The sequence below is a fragment of the Colias croceus genome, chromosome 1 (genome assembly GCF_905220415.1).
Source record: "Colias croceus chromosome 1, ilColCroc2.1".
Lineage (NCBI taxonomy): Eukaryota > Metazoa > Arthropoda > Insecta > Lepidoptera > Pieridae > Colias > Colias croceus.
The window spans coordinates 7,087,097-7,112,116 of record NC_059537.1 but is presented as its reverse complement, the minus strand read 5'-3'; the positions used below and the strand labels follow the sequence as shown (position 1 = coordinate 7,112,116).

General features: G+C 33.7%; 1 protein-coding gene across 3 annotated transcripts; it reads right to left on the bottom strand.

Annotated features, from left to right (window-relative positions):
- Window positions 1–166: 166 nt before the first annotated feature.
- LOC123693597 (long-chain-fatty-acid--CoA ligase ACSBG2-like) lies at window positions 167–24,983 on the bottom strand. Of its 3 annotated transcripts, none has more exons than XM_045638767.1 (16): window positions 24,839–24,983; window positions 18,511–18,604; window positions 17,468–17,669; window positions 16,500–16,634; window positions 15,201–15,402; window positions 12,430–12,531; window positions 11,557–11,706; window positions 9,517–9,626; window positions 9,073–9,213; window positions 5,578–5,643; window positions 4,995–5,213; window positions 4,470–4,704; window positions 2,603–2,743; window positions 1,896–2,021; window positions 929–1,049; window positions 167–401 (listed from the first exon to the last, which is right to left on the bottom strand). In XM_045638767.1, the coding sequence occupies exons 1-16, from the start codon at window positions 24,869–24,871 to the stop codon at window positions 325–327; spliced, it is 2,154 nt and encodes a 717-aa protein (XP_045494723.1). In that variant the 5' UTR covers window positions 24,872–24,983; the 3' UTR covers window positions 167–324. The 3 variants fall into 3 exon arrangements, with proteins under 3 accessions (XP_045494723.1, XP_045494742.1, XP_045494733.1); XM_045638786.1 differs by lacking the exon at window positions 24,839–24,983 and adding an exon at window positions 24,466–24,695; XM_045638777.1 differs by lacking the exon at window positions 5,578–5,643 and having other exon boundaries at window positions 24,839–24,982.
- Between the last annotated feature and the right edge of the window lie 37 nt (window positions 24,984–25,020).

Genomic DNA, 25,020 nt, shown 5'->3' with positions numbered 1-25,020 from the left:
TATGTAGCATTTTGAGTCTAGTATTTAATTGTATATAATATGGAATTGTCGTTACTTCATTGTTTAGAAGTAAGAAAATATAAAAAAATGGTATGTATTTCATGAGTAGGTACTTTAATAGTCTATCGCTTTGGAAAAATTTGGATCAACATCAATAAAACACGTGTATTTTCAAACTTAATATATTTAAGTAACAAAAATATTATGTACACCTCTATATAACAATAAACCGATCACAATTTAGCACATTATTATACCCTATTTGAGCAACAACGGTAACAATTCAATATATCAGCCCATTTATACTTAAAGCTAACCTAAAAATTATTCTTTGTAAAAGTCTTCTATGAGGTCTTTGTATTTCTCGTACACTACGTTTCTCTTGATTTTCAATGTTGGTCCTGGAATAAATAAATATTTAAGAAAGTTAACAGACATATGTGTGGCTTATCGTTTGTTATCTATTTTTATCATTGGAAAATATGAGTCAGCGATTAGGTATATTACAGTTATATTATTATGGTGTAATTTAAATTCTATATAGTACTTGTATACGTAGTATATTATTATTAGCCTGTGATAATACATTGAAATACAGTTTAGGTTACGTTAGGTTACACCACTCTTAGTTAGGGTTAGGGTCCCTCAATATTGGGTGGTCTAATACCTAAGCCTTTTAAGTTTTTTTGTGGTCTAATAAGCCTTTTAGTATTGTTTTTCATTTGGGTAAAGAATCATAAAAGGAAAAAATATAGGATGGCGAAATAACTATTTTGTGTGTTATCAATTAGTTCTATTGATGGAGTACTTAAATATGTAGAAATGCTAAAGTCAGATTAATTTATGTTTATAAATCGTTTATTGCCTTAATAAATAACTTATTAAGGCAATAAACGATTTATTTATTCATTAAAAAAATATTTCTTACCCAATTCACCAGTGTTGACAGAGAAGTCAGTGGGCAAGATGGTGAATTTCTGTATTTTTTGCGCGTTTGATATGGCCTTCTTGTTTGCGCGCGCTATACCTTCTTCAATAGCTTTGTGAACCTAAGGATAATATAAATATAATTAAAAGAAGAAAAAAATGATTTTTAATATAATAAATATAATAATTTACCTACTTAGTTAGGTATATTATTTTCATAATCTATACTATAAAAATGAATCGCAAAATGTGTTGATAAGCGCATAAGCGCATAACTCGAGAATGGCTGAACCGATTTCGTAAATTATTTTTTTATAATACCTATTCCTTGAAGTACGAGGATGGTTCTTATGGAGAGAAAACGTAAACATGTACCACGGGCGAAGCCGGGGCGGACCGCTAGTTTTAAATAGTTAGTAAGTTGGGTAATCTATTGAAGGAATTTTAACACTTTAAAGTTTAAACTAACGGTGTAGCTATTATCAACGTGTAAATTGTGTGTATTGGGTAATAGTGATAAAATATATCAATTGGAACTTTGATATAGAGTTGAATGAATTTTATAACATTACACTTTGATTCTACTCAGTGTGTGTACGTATACAGTTATATACTGTATATAATATGTTAAAATAAAAATTCAAAACACTAACATAATATTATATAGGTATTCCAGATTCAGTATACTTTAATGCATTGTCAGCTAGGGGTGTACACATAGTTTTATAAAAAACTAGCTGTGCCACGCGGTTTCACCCGCGTGGCTCCGCTCCTGTTGGTCTTAGCGTGATAATATATAGCCTATATTACTTGTGGATAATGTAGCTTTCGAATGGTGATGGAATTTTTAAAATCGGTCCAGTAAGCCTATTCATTACAAACAAACAAACAAAGTTTTCCCCTTTATAATATTAGTGTAGATATACAAATAATTTATCCAGAAAGATCGAATCCTAGGGTATACTTACAAGGGGATCTTTGGTTTTGACAATTTCGCTGACAGTAGTGGCCTTGCTGCCGAGGCCGTTCACCCATTTCTGGGTGCCGACTTCGAGCTGGTCCAATGGATCACCGCTTTGTTGATCCACTTTAGCCTGAAAAGTAATTATATTACTATTTTTTGTATTTTATAAATTGTGACTTAAATATAAACATTGGGTTGTAATTTGAATTAATTTGTGTAGTACCATGGACCAATATCTTGAGTATATTGGTCCATGGTAGTAGTAATGAATTTATTTTATCCGATGATTATTGAAATTCTAGGAACCTAATCCGGCGTTCGGACAGCGGCTACGGCCATTTTGATCCATTGATTGAAAGTTGAAACACCATTTTGCGCCAATGATTCCTGGTCATGCAACCGCCCGTCTTGCGAGCATTGCCTGCATATCCGCAGGTATTGACGGTCGCAACCATTCAAATAGCACCGAAGTAATAAATAAGACCGTCCACCTGAGCGTCAGGTACAGGGCAAAATCTTAACCGACCTCATGAGCTTAGAAATAAAACCACCACAGCTACTGGTGTGGTACAAAATCCTTCCATGACTTTTTGACCTAACTTTACACCAACTATAAGGCAAAATATTCTGAATTTGAGCGTGACAAGTAACGCCACAAATTAGGTCTCAAACTTAGTCTGCACTAACTCTACTATAACGAAATATTCTCACCTTAAGCGTAACAAGCAGGGACAGGAACTTGCGCTTGTCCCCGATGAGTACCGCGTACCCGATGTGCGGTAGTTCCCCGTGTACCACCTGCTCGATCAGCACTGGCGCTATGTTCTCACCACCCGCTGTGATTAGCAGCTCCTGGATACATAGATTTTATTTTAAATTATAGAATGGGCGTAAAATCCATACTAAATAAACTAATACTAATATACTAATAATATTATAAATGCGAAAGTTACTCTGTCTGTCTGTCTGTTACTCAATCACGCTTTAACTACTGATTAGGTACTATACCAATTTGCATGAAATTTGGTATAGAGATTTTTTGATACCCGAGAAAGGTCATAGGCTACTTTTTACGACGGAACATAGGATAGGTTTTATCACGGAAATCCCACGGGAACTGCGGGTTTTTCTTTGACTGCGCGGGCGAAGACGCGGGCGGAAAGCTAGTAACAACAATATAAGTAAGTAAGGTTGATTTTAGAGTTAAGCTGACCATCGGAAGACAGTCGCGTAACTTGTTTAGGTTCAGGTAAGTAGTTTCAGTATCACCCTGATTACTGCAGAGTAGGTACATGTAATGACACAATTTTGCGCATTAACGCATCGCTTGGCAGAACACTAATTTAATGCACGTGTGTGACCATGGGCGTAGCTAGCCATGGGCTCAAGGTGGGGCAACAATAAAAAAATAATATGTAACTAGCAACTGTATGTACCCAAAGTCATATCCAGGTCTTCGAACCTCATTTGCGAAGGCAAGGCATTTGCGAAGGCATTTGCGAAGGCATTTGCGAAGGCATTTGCGAAGGCATTTGCGAAGGCATTTGCGAACGCGCTTGCGAACGCGCTTGCAAACGCGCTTGCGAACGCGCTTGCAAACGCGCTTGCGAACGCGCTTGCGAACGCGCTTGTGAACGCACTTGCGAACGCATTTGCGAACGCATTTGCGATGGCATCTTCTTTACCTTGAAAACTTTTTTATAACACTCACTTTATTCTGTGTAATATTTTCTGAAAGTTTTTTTTTCTAAGGCCCATATTTTTTTGAGTTGTAACTCACGTGACACGTTCTTTAGAACGTGAAACTTAAAACAAAATTGAAATTGGATAAAATAGTGGGGTAACTAACTGTACTACACTCATTTTTCTTACAGTTTATGTAACATAGAAGCCTCAGCTATTTTATTTTTTCGTGTGTAATTCGTTATTCGAATTATTCTTATTCAAAACACCTTATTGTTCACCTACCACATCACGAAATAGATCCAAAATGTGTCCCTATCTTCAGCCGTTTGGTCGCTGGGCGTATGACAATTATTTGTTAATCAGTCATTGTAGAGGTAAATAATACTAATGTTTTGGTCTCATTTTCTGTGTCGACTGTCGACTTTCGAGAATCGAGTGTGAATTTTCTTACGGATATTAAGCTTAGTAGTTAGTACCTGGATAATTCAATTTTTAGATTTGGTTAGGTACCTTCCAGGTCAAAGCCTGGGTGGGGCAAGCGCCCCACCCTGCCCCACCGTGGCTACGCCCATGTGTGTGACTGTCAGCGCTGACCAGTGACCAGAGCTTGCGCAGACACCTACGCGTTATACTAAAACGCTCTAAAAAGGGTTCATACGTTTCGGCTGTCAGCAATTACCGCGACGATCAATGTGGTCTGCGTTACACTAAAACTAGTCTAATAGTATCTACCTGACCCGTGACTTCAGTACACGTCAAACAAGATTCTTATAAACACAACAGCAAGGATAAGTAAAATTAAAATAATAAAATAAACAATTAAAACTTTTTCGAAGATGTCTAAGATATATATTCTTCTGTTTTTGAAGAACTACAATCATAAAAGTCTAACCTTAATTCTTCCAGTAATATACAGCAAGTTCTGACTGTCCAATCTTCCAACATCACCAGTCATCAGCCAGCCTTCGGAATTGAAGGTGGCTCTAGTTTTTTCCTCATCATTGAGATATCCCATGAACACGTGGCGGCCTCTGATCAAGATTTCACCGGGGCCATTCACGCTTTGTGAACCACCGAAACTCGTCTCCGTACCTTCCATGAGCTCTCCCGCTGAATCTAGTTTGAATCTAAGAGAAAATGGGTTACAATTAGTTCTGTTGAATGTCTGCTAAGCTGTAGGGTGATATGATGTAGATGGTAATAAAGATGATCATATGAAAATAATAAGAGTAGGTACCATAAGAAAATATTTTGCGCACATACATGTTGGTAATCTTTCCTTGAATTTTTGTGGCTCTTAATCTTTTTTTTTTCGATATTTTATTAAATAAAACTTTATTGAAAAGAGTGTATTGCAAAGTTGAATGAATAGGAAAATTATAATATTACGAGGTAATATTTGAATTTTTATACTTACTTCGGATAGCATCCAAGCGTATGGGCACCGGACGCTTCACTCATACCGAACGCGTCCATGATCGGAATGTCCAAGGACAAGAAGAACTTCTTTATATCTGGTGAGAGTGGAGCCGCTGCAGCAACAAACAGCGAACATTGGTCGAAGCCCAGTGTATCGCGGACTTTATTAAACACTAGTGACTTTGCCATTTTGTACCCACATGTTGTTCCCTCAACCCTAAAAAATTATGGTTTTTAATACTTGATAAATTATATTTTGAGGCCTTCATTCACTTTCGGGGCGACATGCAGTCATGCGTCGTATCAAACTGCATAGGTACTATAAAACGTATCATGTATACAGTATACTAAGTGCAGCAGCCCAGCTTATTCCTACATGCTACAGCCTACATGCATTACCTTATATTTTCAATATTTTAAGAGCAATACATTAAAAGGAATTTATATTTCATACAGACCTATATTAAACTTAATTATATTGAGGTATGTTTCAAATAAAAAACATTACCAGATCTACCTATTTCATTCAAAGTGCATAAACGCAAAGGTATCATGCAATTTGCAGGGTAACCACTACGTACCAAAACCGTATCATTTCCATTATTGTAAAGTCAACTGGGAGGCCGACCATACCGGCTGAGAAGGCACTAATTAAGAAATATCTATTAAAGTATGCTTTTCTTAAACTATCATTCTTAGATAGAATTACAGGTTTTGTAATGTGAGCGTATGGATTCTGGACGTTAATTTGTTGGTAATTACTATCTACTATATAGATTAAAGATATATTATGGAGGGTGTAATATTTATATTGGTCAGTATGGAAAAAACAATATAAAACCTACGAAGCTATGTACCTAGGATCTATGTCTAAGTACTTAACTATTTAGTGTCGAGAAATAAATAAATAAAAAATAAATAATTGACATTAAAAATAGGTACAGCTTATATATTATGAATAATGAAACCATAGGCTCCTGAATTAGTTAAAAACTGTGTTTCAGGAGCCAGTGGCTTCTCATTAAGTAGAAAAACTGTACACCATGTAGGTATATTGAGTTATCTTCATTTTATTGTGATGCAATAAACGTCTAATTAGCTCATCATTCTCGTTGTAATTTAGTCAATTACATTATCACATTAAAGAAATAGGGTTCCAATCTTAAGATATTGATTATCAGTTTTCAATGACGTCAACAGTGTTTTATTATAAGATATTATGTCAAAAAGGGTATACCTATTTTGATAAGAATATGATTTAGTACCTACTTAGATAATATTATGTAGTTATTCACAGGTATAACCGTATAACGACCTTTATCAGTTGCGAGAACTCCAAGTGCTAAAGGTTATTTGATTAAAATATAAATTATGTTATATATGATAAATTATGTTTATAATTTAGTACATCTAATCGGACCCCATTTATATAATATTTATATATAGTTAGACATCTTATATACTTAGACATCATTTATATAGGACCAATTTATACAGATAGGATAGGTACATTTCAAGATAATCTAGAGATATTTTACATTTAATGCAATATCTAAAAACCTAAGAAAACAATACTTAATCTTTTTTTATTTTTTTGTTAATCACTTATTTAATTTCTTCATATAGCCCGCCCGCCCGCGGCTTCGCCCGCTTTCTCTAAAACGATTTGAGATTTAAACTATCCTATCTCTCAAGTTGGATCAAACTGCACATGGTGTGCGAATTTTATTATAATCGGTTAAGTGGTTTAGGAGTCCATTGAGGACAAACATTGTGACACGAGATTTATATTTATTAAGATAAATTTTGATTAAATTAAAAAAAAAAGATTAAAAAGCGCCTATCAGTACATTTCGACAAGTTAGAGCATTAACATTAAGTTGGTTTAATGCTCTAAATTCTAAGCCCTAGATTGTGTTTATGAATGTATATCTAAAATCTTAATATATATAAATCTCGTGTCACAATGTTTGTCCTCAATGGACTCCTAAACCAATTATAATAAAATTCGCACACCATGTGCAGTTCGATCCAACTTGAGAGATAGGATAGTTTAAATCTCAAATCGTTATAGAGAAAGCGGGCGAAGCCGCGGGAGGTAAGCTAGTAGATAATATATGATGATATGATGACCGATGATGATGATAATTTATTGACAGTATCATTATTTTATTTTTAGCCGCATCATGAGCACTTGCAAATCGATAAGCTTTCATTTATTAATTTCAATTTGGAATAATAATTACAAGTGATTCATTTTGTAACGAAGGCCAAAATGATTAACGAATTAATTTATGGCCATATATTATAAGATTAAAAAAACAACGTGTGGCACTCGGGGACTGCCGCGGTAAAGCTATTGCATGCTATGCCTTCAAGCCACACCTCCGCCCGTCGGAGTGAGGAGCGTGAGGTTTTTTCGTTACGAAATATTCAATTTCATTTTTTGTGGGCTTAGAATGAAAATTTAAGAGATTTTTTTGTATAATATATTTATTCAACAGATAATCATATCGAATTATAATTCCTAACATTCAACACATATTTTAGATGCCAGTAAAGAAAAAAAAAATACTTTTTTTATGTCAATTAATATTAAAAAACTATCCTCAAATAATTTGGTCTTTGAAATTATTATTTTATGTAAAAAAATCCGTCAAAATATCAATTATAACATTACATACTTTAAAATGGCTTAAATATACCGCAATTTGCATTTCAATTTTATTTTAAATCTAATTTAAAGTTTAACACTGTTAACTACGTCCACCAAAATGGAGTCTTCAAATATCCATATCTAAAGAATTTATTGCATACAAGATATATGTACCTACAATAAATTGGTTTATCTTGTTATGATAGGCCAGTACAGGTACACGTGGCCGTAACTTATCCGGTAATTTTTAGAATGTTCGTTTTTATTTCCTTTCTATTTACACCTACATACTACGCAAAATATTGACCTGAGCATCATTCAAGCATACTTCCTCTCATACTACTTTCATACTTTGTATCTAAATCTTCAACTTGTTATTTCGGCCACAAATCACAATTATAATACTATCACGGAAAATATTTTTTTTTTTTCATGTTGTAGACATCAGCTGACGTTTAATACACCATGTTGTAACCATAGTATTTTCTAGTGTTTGATTTTACGCGAGTATGAAGTGGTTGTTGTCCAGTGTGTGTTCACATACCGCAGACTTCTTGTGACGCCGATGCTTGATATCCGCAATGTGCTCCTTCAGTCGGTTAGCAATGCTTCTTCTTTTTTAGCGTTTAAAATCCGTTAAAAAGTCTTTAATTTCTAAATGTTGTAACCAGCTGATTATTTTTTTTCGTTGAGATATTGGGTTAGCTACAATTTGAGAAATTTTTAGCTGAGAGGAAATGAATGAATGTATTTTTTTTCCTACGTGCGTGGGAGGCTACAACCGCTCACCCCCCCAACCGAGCGCCAGCTGACGTTCACGAGGCTTTATAATACTGTACTCTGATGCGTCTGACGAATTATCTCTTGAGAGGAAATAATTAACCAAATTTGCACCTGGCTCACGGACCATTATGAACATTTCGTTTATTTTGTTTTTGTCTTTTAGATCTCATTAGATTTTTTATATTAGGTATTTATCTCGATTAGTTGGCCCTAAAGTGCCTATTTAGCACGGAATTTGGTAGATTTGTATGTAAATATTATAATTGTTGCCTCAGTAGTGAGGACCTCGGACTTAACGATAGGTCGGAGGTTCGAGACTAGTATGCAGGAAATAAACTGATTTTTCAATTTATCTGCTCATTTTATGACATCACTGCTCTAAACAGTGAAGGGAACAGCGTGAGGAAACTGACACGTCGAAGAATCAAAAATTCGATGACATGTGACATCTGCCAACCCGCACTTGGCCAGAACCCTCATAGAAGACCCGGCTCCCAGCAGTGGGAACGTATATGGGCCGATCATCATGATGATGATGATCATGATTATGATGGATGACGATTTTATATGTATAGTGGGTGTGTTATTTTAAGTGTTTAGTGGGTGTGTTTCTGTATTGATCGGTATAATAACTTACCCGTTAATCCTAGCCATGTGATGTTTGGTGCCCTTATCCTTGGCCCAAGTGGCGATATATTTCTTCACGGCCCCACTGGAGGCCCCCACCGCCATTATACTTTCATACATCTTTTCCCATACTCGTGGTACTCCCATGAATCTAAAAAAATATTATTTTAGTAAGTAAAATATGCAAAAAAATTTTGATCTATCAATATTATTATTTTAAACGGATTATATGGTTTCTAGTAATAAGCCGGTTTTCTTTATAAATCTAATTATTTTTGCACATTCAATTAACGTGACTTTCGAAGGATTTAGGTATTGAATTTTAGTTTTAAATAATTGTTATGTCTAGAGAAACTTAACTTAACTTAGGGAATAACCTTGCGAAAATTATTTCAATTATTTTAATTTTTATATAAAACAGTAATTATATTAAATTTACATATCTAAAAGTTACCTAGTAGGTCGGACTTCTCTCAACGTTTGAACTAAACTTCCTTTTAACGCGTCAGGTTGTGCGAAGAAAATGGGCACTGCACTGCCCATTGTAATATAGATGTCCATTACCTGTACAAATTGTTATGTTCAGTATATTATATTGTGACATATTGCTCTGTGTTTGGGAATAATTTATCTATATAAGTATTTATTTAAGATTCTATAATATCAGCCATTTGATCGAGCCGTGTGTGAAAAATGTCCTGAAATATCCTTAAATTATAAAGTGAAGTCCCGTGTGGCCTCAGTGGCGTATGGGGCAGATGTATTATGCCTGTTCATTTTTTAATCTCGTCACCAACGGGAATCGAACCCAGGACGTGCCAGCTCTACGCTCACGCATTACCAAGGAGGCGGTGAAATATAAATTAGGTATAATAAATTAAAGGCTATAAAACGGATAGAACGTGGTCTCGGAAATTTTTCGAAACGTCGAAAAACATAATGTATTAAAATGAGTAGATCTGTGAGTAGGTAATTAATCGCCTTTTAAATCCGTAAGAGACTTTAATTTCTAATGTAAATTATACTGCTTACAACCAAATAATATTAGAAAGCAAAAGAACTGTCATTTTAGAGGGCCAGTTAAAAGAATTGGGTGTTACTTAAAAACAGCCCCCCTAGCCAAGTGGCTTAGATACGTTTATCTACAGCTTACGTCAATCTCATACATTCGTTGTCTATTCTATTGAACGCTACGCTAACAGAAAGCCACTTGGCTAGGGGGGCTGATAAGACAAAACTTAGGTACTTACCTACCTAGTAAGAAAAGCCTCGATTGCCTTTTAGAAGCTAATTACTTCTTCTTTAAATATTCCATCGATATTAAAAAAGTTTATTATTTTGCAACCTAGAGCATTATGTAGAGATCTCGGTATACAAAACATGACAATTAAACCGTATACATCTATTTCGTTGTATGTATATTTTAATATGCCTATTTAAATGTATAATTATTAAGCCATGTATATTATTATTTATAATTTATAAGTCATTTGAATTATGTACTATGTACATTGACCTGCCGGTATTCTGGTAAGTTTAATGTTAAAATGATTATGCTTCCTTGTCTTATCTTAATTCTTAATTTTTGACAAATTAAGGTGAACTGGCGCTGCTGATTAATATAAGGTTTAATTAATTTTTATCAGTCAACGGTATTTACCCCCTATGATTATAGTATAACGATAACAACAATTATCAACAGCGAAAAGGCATCGGTTTATAAAATGTAGTATCTCATATTATTCAAATATACCGGGCGTCCTTGTAACTTTAATCTCAATGTACCTACAACTTGAGGTAATTTATTAATATTGTTATTTAATATGCCAAGATAATATAAATAAAATTGTTGTTCTTGGAATTTTTTTAAACGTACTGCACTAATAAATCCATGATTTACATGCAACTGATAAATGGCTCAAAAGATAGGGAAGGTGCATTATTTATTAGGTGTTAGTATCTATGTTTATCAGTGGGAATAAGCACGTGGGTTTCATCGATTGCAATGGAATCAAAGGTCGACAGGATTTAGTGCACTATATGTCACCGTAAAGTTGTAAAAACCGTAAGATTACAATCTAACGGGAATATATCCTGCGAGCTTATAATATGCCGAGAAAGTTATCAAAATAGATATCAAAACAATAATAAAATATCTTTATCCCCATAATGTGTGTACAAAGATAACAAAACAACATACGAATCAACACAAGATATTTCAAGTTCACAAATTTAAATAGTCCGATACATTATAGAAATTGTTATTATTTAGCCACTCATAGTTTTGTCCCAAAAGGACCGATATTAAATGTTTTTATAGACTTGGGAAGTTTATTAAATATACAAAAATATACACATAGTCATGCTATGTGTGCTATATTTTTGGTTTGTAAAGTGGTCCTGTTTTTTACATACCAAGCTAAAATATATCTATTTAGAAACTATAAATTATTACTCAAAAGATAGACCTAACATAAAAATGCAGTTTTCTTACCTGTGCAGCAACATGGCTAAGTGGCAGATAGGATATAACACGTTCCAAAGTTGGCTGGATATTGTCAACTCGTAGAGTTGCGGAATGCGCGTCCCATGTGAGGTTGTCGTGGGATAACATCACCGCTTTTGGTGGACCCACTGTTCCGGACTAGAAAAGAATAGAATGATATTTTTGTATCAAGGCATTCAAATGCTTTATAAATTTTTAAAGAATAGAAAAAAAAATTGTATTGCTTTGGTGGGATCACGGGATGCCCAGTTGCTCAAGACGTCGTGTCGCTCCGGATTGGTGGAAGTTCGAAAAGTTCGAATCCCTCCTCGTGATCGATTTTTTCTATTATTTAAAAATTTATAAATTTTTGTATGAATTTTGTAGCAAATATTACACGAAGTTAACAAAAACATTTGGAATATTTTTTCGTCATTATCCAAGTATTTTGACTATGCGGAAAAAAATGTACTTAAGAACACAAGGAAAAATTTATAGGTTTCTGACATTGCCATCTATCTACTTAGTCCAAATCTGAGCAAAAAATTTCCCGTAGTGGGAATCGAATCCTGAGCCCTTATTTCGATATTCAGGATCGCTAGCCAACATTTTTTTGAGAAAATAGTAAAAGTAATGACAAAGCTCAACTGTGTATTTAATACTACAAAATATCACAATGTAAAACTCTTTCATATATAAAAATAGGACAGATAAATATTTATTGAATCATTCACTATCCTATTGAACCATTTTAAATGCCACCGTATTAGCCAATACACCTACACAGTATGACGTAAAATCGAACCACTATTTATTGTCACAAATACAAAGTAATGTATAAACAAATAAATCTTTAAATATAATACACGTGTGAATACTTACGGTATAAACTAGCGTGCAGCATTCGTTGACGGAAATAGTCTTGAGTACGTTGTCTAATTGCGTGTCTGGCTCCTTGGCGCCTATATCCAAGAGTTGTTGCCACTGGTGGTTAAATTTATTTATTTGTAGAGTATTGTTCTTTAATTATTTTTGAGTAATTGCGCGTTACTGAGATTTTAATGGGTAAAATTATCCTAAGCCTAGGGTACATTTATGTATATCAACATGAAATATGACCTTTGCATTACAGAAATTCTATTTAAATTCTAACCCCACATCTTAGTTTCTCTCAGAATAGGGAAATAGGAATCCCTACTAATATTATAAATGCGAAAGAAACTCTGTCTGTCTGTCTGTTACGCTTTCCCGCTTAAAGCTCTCAACCGATTTTGATAAAATTTGGCACAGACAATCTTTAGACCCTGAGAAAGAACATTAGGCTAACTTTTATTGCGAAATATGTACCACGGTCGAAGCCGGGGCGGACCGCTAGTAACATAATAAAAGAAAAAAAAAAACTATCAATCAATCATAAAATCAATAAATCAATCACCTTTGAAAAAAAATGTTGTGTGGTTTTATGAAACCACGGTAAAAGTGAAACTAGGCACAAAATTATCGTATTTGTACGATAATTATTTTGGTCTACTCGAAGGAGCGGTCTACTTGGTCTACTCGGTAATAGGTTTGGTCTACTCGAAGGTGCGGTCTACTTGGTCTACTCGGTAATAGGTTTGGTCTACTCGAATGTGCGGTCTACTTGGTCTACTCGGTAATAGGTTTGGTCTACTCGAATGTGCGGTCTACTTGGTCTACTCGGAAATTGATGTAGTCTACTCGGAAATTGGTGTGGTGAGTGGTCTACTTGGTCTACTCGGTGAAGGTACGGTCTACTTGGTCTACTCGGTGAAGGTGCGGTCTACTTGGTCTTCTCTGTGAAGGTGCGGTCTACTTGTTCTACTCGGAATTTGGTGTGGTATACTTGGTCTACTCGGTAATAGGTTTGGTCTACTCGAATGTGCGGTCTACTTGGTCTACTCGGAAATTGATGTAGACTACTCGGAAATTGGTGTGGTCTACTTGGTCTTCTCTGTGAAGGTGCGGTCTACTTGTTCTACTCGGAATTTGGTGTGGTATACTTGGTCTACTCGGAATTTGGTGTGGTATACTTGGTCTACTCGGTGAAGGTGCGGTCTACTTGGTCTACTCGGAAATTGATGTGGTCTATTGGTGCGGTCTACTTGGTCTACTCGGTAATAGGTTTGGTCTACTCGAATGTGCGGTCTACTTGGTCTACTCGGAAATTGATGTAGTCTACTCGGAAATTGGTGTGGTGAGTGGTCTACTTGGTCTACTCGGTGAAGGTACGGTCTACTTGGTCTACTCGGTGAAGGTGCGGTCTACTTGGTCTTCTCTGTGAAGGTGCGGTCTACTTGTTCTACTCGGAATTTGGTGTGGTATACTTGGTCTACTCGGTAATAGGTTTGGTCTACTCGAATGTGCGGTCTACTTGGTCTACTCGGAAATTGATGTAGACTACTCGGAAATTGGTGTGGTCTACTTGGTCTTCTCTGTGAAGGTGCGGTCTACTTGTTCTACTCGGAATTTGGTGTGGTATACTTGGTCTACTCGGAATTTGGTGTGGTATACTTGGTCTACTCGGTGAAGGTGCGGTCTACTTGGTCTACTCGGAAATTGATGTGGTCTATTGGTGTGGTATACTTGGTCTACTCGGTGAAGGTGCGGTCTACTTGGTCTACTCGGAAATTGATGTGGTCTACTTGGTCTATTCGATAATAGGATTGGTCTACTTGGACTAATCGGTGAAAGTGCGGTCTACTTGGTCTACTCGGTAATAGGTTTGGTCTACTCGAAGGTGCGGTCTACTTGGTCTACTCGGAAATTGATGTAGTCTACTCGGAAATTGGTGTGGTCTACTTGGTCTACTCGGTGAAGGTACGGTCTACTTGGTCTACTCGGTGAAGGTGCGGTCTACTTGGTCTTCTCTGTGAAGGTGCAGTCTACTTGGTCTACTCGGAAATTGATGTGGTCTACTTGGTCTATTCGATAATAGGATTGGTCTACTTGGTCTACTCGGTAATAGGATTAGTCTACTCGAAGGTGTGGTCTACTTGGTCGACTCGGTAATAGGTATGGTCTACTTGGACTAATCGGTGAAGGTGCGGTCTACTTGGTCTACTCGGTAATAGGTTTGGTCTACTCGAAGGTGCGGTCTACTTGGTCTACTCGGTAATAGGTATGGTCTACTCGAAGGTGCGGTCTAATTGGTCTACTCGGTAATAGGTTTGGTTTACTCGAAGGAGCGGTCTACTTCGTCTACTCGGTAATAGGTTTGGTCTACTCGAAGGTGCAGTCTACTTGGTCTACTCGGTAATAGGTATGGTCTACCTACTCGGCCTACTCGGTGAAGGTGAGGTCATGGCGACATATCCAAGGGTGTGGTTTTATGAAACCCCGGTAAAATGAAATTGTTCGAACGGTTCGGAACACTGCTTTGTGTAGCGCATGTCGCGTGCCGAGTAGGTAATACCTACTCGGTTGCCGCGATACACGCGACATGCGCTACACAGACCAAAAAGTTTGAGGCGATGTAATAAAAGTTTCACTTTAAAAAATAAGTTCATAAAAGTTCCCTTAGCATTCTACCAATTCAGTAAAAGAAAAACTTTTTATTTTCCTAGCTATGGACCTAATTTGATTCTTTTTGCTTACTCCGTATGGATTTATTTAATCAATTTATCAAAACTTACGCTGTAAACCCCAGGTATCGAAGTGTCCACAGTCCCCTCCCATTGCACAATCGCCTTCAAATGCTTCAACCGGCTCTGTATAGACAATATCTTCTCCAACTGCTTCTTGTCCTGTACTGCGCAAATGTTAGCTCGAGACGACTCGAGGCAGTGGAAACACGCTTCTGCTGAATTTGTCGTGTAAATACCAGCTGCGTATCCACTGAAATTTTATTATTATTGCTTATTTTGTTTTCGAGAGAGATTTTTCTGATTTTAACGTTTAGTTTTATAGAATTCTAATACTTTTAGAGTAATATAAGCTTTTAGAATAGAAAAAAGCCCCAGTATTGCGAAGAACGTGGGTTGCAACTTGCAATTCAATCAATCCAAACAATTTTTTTCTATTGAAGTTATACTTCTTTTGGCGCGATGGAGAAAAATGATGAGAGTGAATTTAGTTCTGAGGTGGTATGTAACTATGTTCAAGTTGTATATTCTAGTATTTTTTTCCATACGCCAAAGAAGTATAACTTCTAACGCGTGTACATAAGTACACGTGCTTTTTTTTAATTTCAGTAAAATAAGATTCTTCTGTTTTATTCCTAAAATATTCCTGAACCATCATATACCCCGCCTGTACCTAATTTATGCTGTCAGATATCAAATAGTTTCCAACTTGGTTCTGATGCATGGTGGTTTCAGGAATATTCGAGATTAAAACTGAAGAATCTTATTATTTTTTTCTTCAGGTTGCTGGATTATTATTCAAACTTTTATAGGTCTTGTGATCCTGAATTGAAAAGAGGAAACTAGATTCGCGTAAACATTTATAGGTTATCTGAAACCTTTAACTGAGTCTACGGTTTTTTTTCTATCGATCTATCTATTTTGCTTACATTTGCATTGGTATCGATTCCTTTGTAATTAGAACATAACGCAAGTTTGCAATACATATTGATATTATGTTCTTATTTAATTTAACGAGAAATAAAAAATGTTTAATAATATCAAAATATTTTTTAATACGAGTTCTCAATATGTTCGTACGACGTAGGCAATTGAGAAAATAAAATATGGCTTAAATATGGTAAAAACGATAAGTCAAGTTTTTGGTGACACATAAACGAATAATAATTTTAAAACAAATGCGGCGGTAAATACCTAGAGTTATCTAGTCATAGATAGTAGAAAAGACGTTATTGCCCCAATATATTATAGATAAACAAAGATTATTTTTGATAGATTATCTATAGGAATATAGAAAATATAATATAACACAAAAATGGCTTTAGAATCACTGAAAAATAAAATTCTTACCCGGCATGGATAGCGGCCAAATCTGCTATGAACCATTCTTCAGAATTGAAGCCAAGGATACACACAGAATGACATCTCTCTAATCCTAGTTTTAAGAAAGCCTTTGCGATGGTTCTGACTTTGGCTTGGTATTGTCTGCAAAAAAATTGAAAAAATAATGATTATAGGTACAATTTATGTATATGATGTTGACGGTCATAGAATAAATATATTTATCAGAAACTCTATATCATAGTTATTAAGTAAATAAATAATATTGCAATTTGAAATAGAGTCAGATGAATAGCTAATAATACGATAACAAATGATTTTCTATTGATAGTTGTTGGTTTCGATTTTATTCTGGGTTCATAATTCATATTGAATTAAAATTGTGCCAATATTATTAGGCACATGATTAATTTCTCATATGTTTTCCCCTAAGTCAACGCAGCTATGCTGATTTAAAATGAATGCACTTGGGTTTAGATAAGAGTAAAATATATATTTTTAAATTTACAATCACTAATAGTTTGTAATTGGTTTGTACAATGATAAAGCAGGTACGTATTTTTTCTTGTAATTATACCTACATAAGAGTTACGTGGAAAAAATTGGCGAATCAATATATTATTATGATTACATCACTTCTCGTTTATGAACAAGCTATTATTAGTAGCTGATACTATAAATAGAATAAAATAACCGTAATCAAATGTCCAAGACGCATACAGAAAGACCGATTACAGATATCGTATCGATTTGAATCTGTAATTTCCTATCATTTTCATTTAAACATCTTGGTAATTGGTGCGAATGAAAAACATTAAAATATCGTATGATTGTTTGACTCATAAACCGTTTATCAAATTATGTAGTGAGTCCTACAATGCGATTAGTAGTGTTGGGAACTTCTTCCATATTAGAATGCGTCAACATTTTTTTTTAATTTAATTATATTGCACTTCACACACTCCATCTTTTCTTACCTGAACGTAATGCTCTCCCATTTGCCATTACGTTTTGTGAACAAGGCTTTTTCATCAGGGTATCTAGCGACCGTTCTACTGAGTAGACCAGGAACTGAAATTGGTGGTTCTGAAGCCGCTCCCCGTGGAGCTATCCGTAACTTGACGTGCCCACCCGGGGTCCAGCATATGTATTCATCTGCCGGTATCACCTGATCCGGCCCTGATAACATGATATGTTTTAATGATCAAAGTTTAATTGATTAGTGATGGTAAGATACAGATAAAATCATATAAAGAGATATGTTATTGCATTAAATATTGTGTAACCAATAAACCATTATTATATAATTAAAAGTTATAGGTAACAATAAAATTATTCTGAGAATCCGGCGCATAATTGCTATAAAAGGGAAGCATTATTATATTTTTTACCTCAAATGTTTTAGACATTTTTGTATGAATCCTCTCGTACTTGTGTATATTATTTAATTAATTATATTTTATATTTATTTATTTTAGTTAAAATCTGAATTTTAAGTTTGTAATGCACCACCACCTTAAATGTAATCCTTCTAAATTTTCGGGTTGTCTGGCAGAAATCGCTTACAGCGATAAGACCGCCCTCTGTACATGTTATTACTTGTATGGCTCTTAGTTTATAATCCTGTATTAATTGTGCAATAAAGTATTTTTCATTTCATTTCTTCATTTCATTATTTCCAACGGCAAAATTCTATTAGAACAAACAGGATATACAGCAAGTACGATGTAATAAACTTCCTCACAAATATTTACCTTAACTATATTATTGTTCATTAAAATGAAGTGAATTACACGTTTCTGTGTGTTAATATAATATTTTTTTTATTAATGAACTATTCAAAGAGTTGTTTGTAATGATTAAAAAAAACAAGCAAACAAACAAGTGGCAGTATTAATGTTAAGTATTTTTTTTTTAATTGTTTAACATTCTGAATTATATTTTGCGTAGACAGGTAAGTAATTATAATTCTAATGTTCTATCAAATATATAATATGTGGAAAAATTAAAAACAACTTACCATTTAAATATTTTTGATTGTCGATTCCATTGGCAACGAGCATACTGGTAACTTTCTCTTCGACTCCGTTTTCCACACTAATTGATGACTTATCCTGAATGATGATACAATTATACTATTACAAGTTATTCATAAAAGTTTCTAGCAAAACATTACAAAAAAATGGTGTTACGTCAATGGGTGCAAAGCGACAACGAAGATCCAAAGCGCGATTCTGACTGCTTTTATAATAATTACATATTATTTATCTGCAGTTACATATTTAAATTCTTAATCTTTGGCTTATCATCAGCGGAGATAATATTATGTAGACTGTAGAGTGTAGATGTACCTGTGTTTTATCGTATGCGGCAAGAACAGAAATTTTTCCTTATTTCTCAAATTTTACATTGATTTAAAATATATAATATGCATTACCTATTACGATCCTGCTGAATAAATATTACGTGTACCTAAACCCGAAAATTTTTAATAAATTATGGTTGTGTGTTTCATAATATTTTACACGAAAACCACTGAACGGATTTTGATGATACATAGCAGTGATTTACCTAGCATATTAAACATCAGACTAACCAATTTTCATGGCACAAACTTTCATCCCCAATTTACTCCTCTGGCGGTAGAGTTTATTAGAATCCCTTCTTAGCGGATGTCTACAACATATTGGATATCTCATATCTAAATCTAACAATTGGATATCTGCATGTCTTTCAACCCGGTCGGCAAAGGCTGTGGTTGATTGATCAGTCAGTCACCTTTGTTTAGTTAGTTTAGTTATAATATACATCCGTAATCCGCGTAAAATCAAACAAGAATTAATATTAGGTATGTTAAAAAAGATGTTTAGTTAGTTCTTTGTTTTTATTGTAACAAGATGTATGTAAACACCATAAGAACTATTTGCATAGTAAGAATGGCGTGACTTTTTTAATTAAAGTCCTATTGTTTCGAATCGATCCTTCATACCTGCCGTGAGAAGATTTAATTATAATTTATAATAAAATTACTTAGCATTTGTAGTTAATGTTTTATGATAGATACTTAATTATTTTTTATTACGTAGGTAAATTTGAATACGAATATAGTCTATTTTTAGTTTTACGTATCGAATAACCTACCTAGTTACCTACCTAAAAAAATCGTGGAGCTTAAGGAAAAACACAAAATAAATTTCTTTGCACGTTATTGTCATTCATCTTTTGTATCTATGAAGTACGTATGTCTATGTAGTTCTATAATAATCGTCGTAATTTAAAAGAATTAGGTATTATTATTACATAAATTTTGTTTTGTGAGCATAACTACCTATCTGTGGGATTATTTTGTTCTTTCGATCTAGTTATAATTATGTTCTCTGCGATGAGAAGAACTAGTGAGAATAACCATTGTTTTAAAATTAAGTCATAATAAATTTTAATTCAATTATGTTTATTTGAAGGGATAACGTCAGGACGAAGCAGAAAGATAGATAACTTTCAATGAAAGTCAAAGGTCGATTGAATGTTAATTTTTAGGCATAGGTATTATTTATTAATAAAAAGAAGAGCATTCTGTAGTTGTGCCTTGTGTAACTATAAACGGAAGTTTCTAATCATCTGCAGTAGGTAATGATTATTTCATAATACATCTTAATGACGCCCTTTAAGACTTTTTTAAATTAAAATAATTCCAGGAAACAATCGCTATTATATCATGAAAGATATCATAATTTGTTTATGTTAGTTCATATCTTAAGCATTTAATAAGGCAATATAAATGTAAGCTCGAAGGATCAAGTAGAATTATTTTGATAAAAAAATGACCACTTTGAACGGTGATAACGTGTATCTACCTATAAGAAAAGAGTTGAAAACCGTTCCTAATTCATTAGCAAATACTAATAACTAAAAGTGTTAATTAATCTAATTTGGTTAAGATGATGAAAGGTTTGTTTTCTTTTTTGATTCATAATGTGTGAAATTACTTTCTTAAAAAGATCTACTACTACCTATAAAGGACAATAAATTACGAGTGCACTCAATGCAACAATCGGTGGCAGGACAAAAACATTGTTATTCTCTTCAAAGTAGGTATATATTATATTATCTGTGGTTCTTAGCAACCGCATTTCAGAGGAAGAAATAATTTTATAGGTATTATAATAGTCCTTCCTAATTTGAAGTTTATTTATTTGCCTTGTAGTCTTTGAACAATATTAATAACTAGCTTCCGCCCGCGACTCCGTCCGCGCGGATGTCGGTCTTCGCGTGAAATGGTGAATTGTTTATTTCTCCATTTTGAGTAACTCTGACAATAACATCTTAAAAATATCTATTGGACCGAAATACGGCTAGGCCTATAATATTACGCATCGTGTGTTCGCGGTTCTACAGAACAACGTCTATGGATAAAACTGAAAAATTAAGATTAATTTTTTTTCTACGTATTTTTCCAGAATAAAAAGTATCCTATTTTACGCCCAGGATAATAAGGTATAATTATACCAAGTTTCATTGAAATCGAACCGGTAGTTTTCACGTGATGTCTTCACATACAGACAGACAGACAGACAGACAGACAGACAGACAAAAATTTTTTTAATCACATATTTGGGTTTGGTATCGATCCAGTAACACCCCCTGCAATTTATTTTTTCAATATTTTCAATGTACAGAATCGACCTTTCTACAGATTTATTATATGTATAGATTAATCACAGTTTAAAAAAAAATAGTTACTTAATAAATAAATCTATCAGAAACTGCTTTTAAAACAAATTTTGTGAAAAAAGCAGTCTAAAAATAGAATTAAAACCTAGCTAATAAGTAAAAATGACATCTTAAACCTAGTTTAAAATGTAGACACGTAAAAATATGTTTCTTCGTAAACTCTACCACAAAAATGCATCAGATCGCTTCGCTTATCGTACTTTAGCATTAAGTAGTATGAATATTAATTTTCTTCTTCTAATTCAATATTATAGGTCATGGGATCACAATAGACTGTAATAAGGAACGTATGTATTTGCTCAAGGAAGAGTTAGATTTTTTGACTCTGACTCTACCTTTAAAACTCTACATATTTTGTAGAACAAATTTATAACTATATGCACTATATACTTAAGTAAGTAATTAATTCAGAATAAAAAGATTTAACGAAACATTTTATGTTATTTTATTTATGACCTAGGTGTATAAAACAGAGCTGTATTAGTATACCTACCGGCTACCACGTCCACTTTCAGCAACAGCACAACAAATTTTGCGAACAAAAAAATGTTAAATTAACCAACAATTTTAATTTATTACAATTTAAATTCTCACGGCTATTCTATATTATCTAATAAAATCGATAGGTATTCCTTAATAGATCTTTAGCCTACAAAACACATTCACTTATGAAACACATAATCTTGTTATCTGTAAAGAGTTAACGACTACGTATATATTGACATACAGCTCATAGCTGAATTTATACCCAAGAAGCTTATATCTAATACACTGGAGATTTCGGTATGAACATTGACGTGTAACAAGAAAATATTGCCCAGTTCATGTTTTTTATCACTTTCACACCTAACTTGGTATTGCCACTGTTAATACGAAGTTTTCCCAAGGCTACTATGTATGCTGTAATATTCTGTGCAAAAGGTTAGTTTTTGTACATGAGTTTGTTGATAAATTGCCAACAACGTCATTCAGAAGCATTGTTGGATGAGACAATTATTATTTATGCTAAATAAACTAAGTATCTAAACCAATTATTAAAAAGCGATACTCCCTGATTATGGGTAGTCACCATAATAAAATTGTAGCAACTCTCACTTTGTCAATATGGCATGTGTGTCAAAAAAATTGCGTCGCTTCGAATATTTAAGTTAATATTGTTGCTTATTTAATGAATATTTTCCGAATATAAAGAATGCATTGTATTGTGCAAAATTGCAGAAGTGTTTGGACACCAAATTCTGGCATAGAATTTCACAGGCAAGTGTATATTTACGTTATTTACAATATGCCTCAATACTCCTGCATTTACCTGTTTAGAATCATTTCAATGGCAAAAATTGTAAAATTTTGCATCATTTTAGAAAGCATTCATGTTAAATTTGTTATTTTCCTAATACTTTATCATTTTTCAACAAGTTTTCAATAAACAAAATTAACAAGTAAGGTAACCATGATGACGAGTTTTTATGGATAGTGAAGAGAATATATTGTAATAACAATATTATGATGAAATTTAGAACACCATTTTCAAGATTTTGACTAGTAATGAAACAACACTCGACATCGGTATTGCACTCACATGTAGTTATAAGATTGTTCGTTTTTACATTGAAATTTATACTTTTTTAACTTACCTCATATTTTTTGTTTTAGGTATTTCAGCTTTCCAAAAAGTAAAATAAAAAGAAATATATGTGCCCATCAAGGGTAAAATTACTGAGGATTACGACCCAGAAAAAAATACCTTTTGAAAAATAAACTTTGTAAAGAAAATTTGTGCAAGGCTGCTATAAACAGTTTTTCTTTGATGATTCTGGCTTGAAATTGACCCGTCGAAGCAACGCGTTTAAAAAGAAGATCTGAGTAGCTAACAATTTGGTAAACAGCATCTGATGCAAAACACAACTTTCCTCTATTTACAAAGGATGTTAATGCTATATATCGGTTCATATCCAAGCTTTGTAGCCAAAAGTTATTTATAACTATCATTCTATACCAATTAAAATTGTATGTACCTACCTATAAAGTATGACCATAATATTATAATATAAATACTGTTAAAAATATATGTCGTTATTATTTATAGACCATGATTTTTAGTTTTTTCTATTTTGAAAAATCCTGAATTTACAAACCAGCGTGGTCACTCGACAGAAAGAGACAAAAAACATGACTGACGTCATTGAATGTCATAGTTTCTTGTTTCAAGTTAATGGTAATAGTGCAATCTCCAGTGTATTAGAGAATATAAGCTTCTTGTTTATACCTATCTATTATGTACACTATGTAGGTATGTCAAATGGTGACTCTACTGAAAAAAATAAATGAAAAATCTACAACCTGTCACCTGTGGATGGATATTTAATTGTTGCTTTATAGGAATCAAAAACTCATAAAGTGAGCTTGACTCACGTTTAATGTAATTTTAATGTTTTGATTGACAATAATGATTTAATAATGATATTCTTATTTATGGACCATGTAGAGTTTAACTACATTTTGATAAAAATCATAATTATATAATTATTAATTTGCAATTTCCTATCAAAATAGCAAGTAGGTATTATCTTTGCGACCTTGTTGTGAATTTGTAACCAGGAATTAAAATTTCTGCAATAATTTCCGATAAAAGATAACATAATATTCCAATGGCTCTCACATTCAAATAATATGGTTAGGTACCTCCTATAAATGTTTCCCTAAGCTAAATTAATTGTAAACGTAATTGTGCTGTTAAACTACTTAATGGTATGCTTGAGCATGCAAATTAGCTGTAATCACAACTATTATATGTTAATAATAAACGAATTTTGACAAAGCGGTCAGATAACGGGCGTAACGGGTTTATCACAGGTACGAAAATCGTACGACAGTGACTGTGACGTAAGTATAGTGTCGTGCATGCCTCGGACGAAAATAGTAGGTGAAAATGCACAACAACGACGCTCATAGAAGTGAAAGTATACAGTTTTTTTAACGTTTTAAAGCTTTTATCTATAACACGATGCTTATCTGCTGGACCTTTTGACACTTTAAGAATTAAGATCACTGTATCCATGTACATTTATATTTACACACGGCTTTTATTCACGGTATAAGTAAATTACTAGTTTAAATGTTTGTGGTTATTATCAATACACTAATAAACGTTAAGAATTACTAGTAGGTACCTTTAATATTATCTAATAAATTAAATATGAAACGTTGTATTATTATTCAATAGATTTTAACAAAGTTTACACACCTGTAAAATTTGTAATCACTAAAATTCAATAAATAAACAATCACTGATGTAATAATCTTCTTTATATATTTTTATTTGGAGTTTAATTGAAACTGTTTACTTTTGCTCTACGTGTACTTTGATAACGTAATCACGTGCGAAACGGAACGCGGAAAACTGAAAACTAGAGTTTTACAGCATACTGTATAACGACCGCGACGGCACGAGTACGCCAGCCAACTGGCGGCTTGCCCTATCACACCACACGCTGGTTTAAAGTTCACTTACAGTTTTCCTACTTCTAGCCTTAGGTTTAAATGTTGTATAAATAATAAATAACATAATATTGTCAGGTTCCATTCATGCGAGTTTCATGAAAATATTTTGTACATACCCCAGCAATTTTCTGGGCACGATCTTCGAGCATGCCCTAAGGGTAGCATGCAGCAATAAGCTGATTGTTTATTTTGATCGCTAAGACCGACAGAGTTCGAGGTCTGCACGTCTGACTTGATATTTCACTTCGGACTTCTGATAAATAAGTGAGACTTCGCCTATCAATGCTGCATAATTACG

Excerpts from the sequence above, each read along its gene's own strand:
- LOC123693597 (XM_045638767.1), bottom strand. The coding sequence starts at position 24,871 with ATGCTCGAAGATCGTGCCCAGAAAATTGCTGGG. Across the intron at positions 17,670-18,510 it reads CAATCAAAAATATTTAAATG|GGCCGGATCAGGTGATACCG; the intron begins GTAAGTTGTTTT and ends TCATGTTATCAG. Across the intron at positions 402-928 it reads TGTCAACACTGGTGAATTGG|GACCAACATTGAAAATCAAG; the intron begins GTAAGAAATATT and ends TATTTATTCCAG.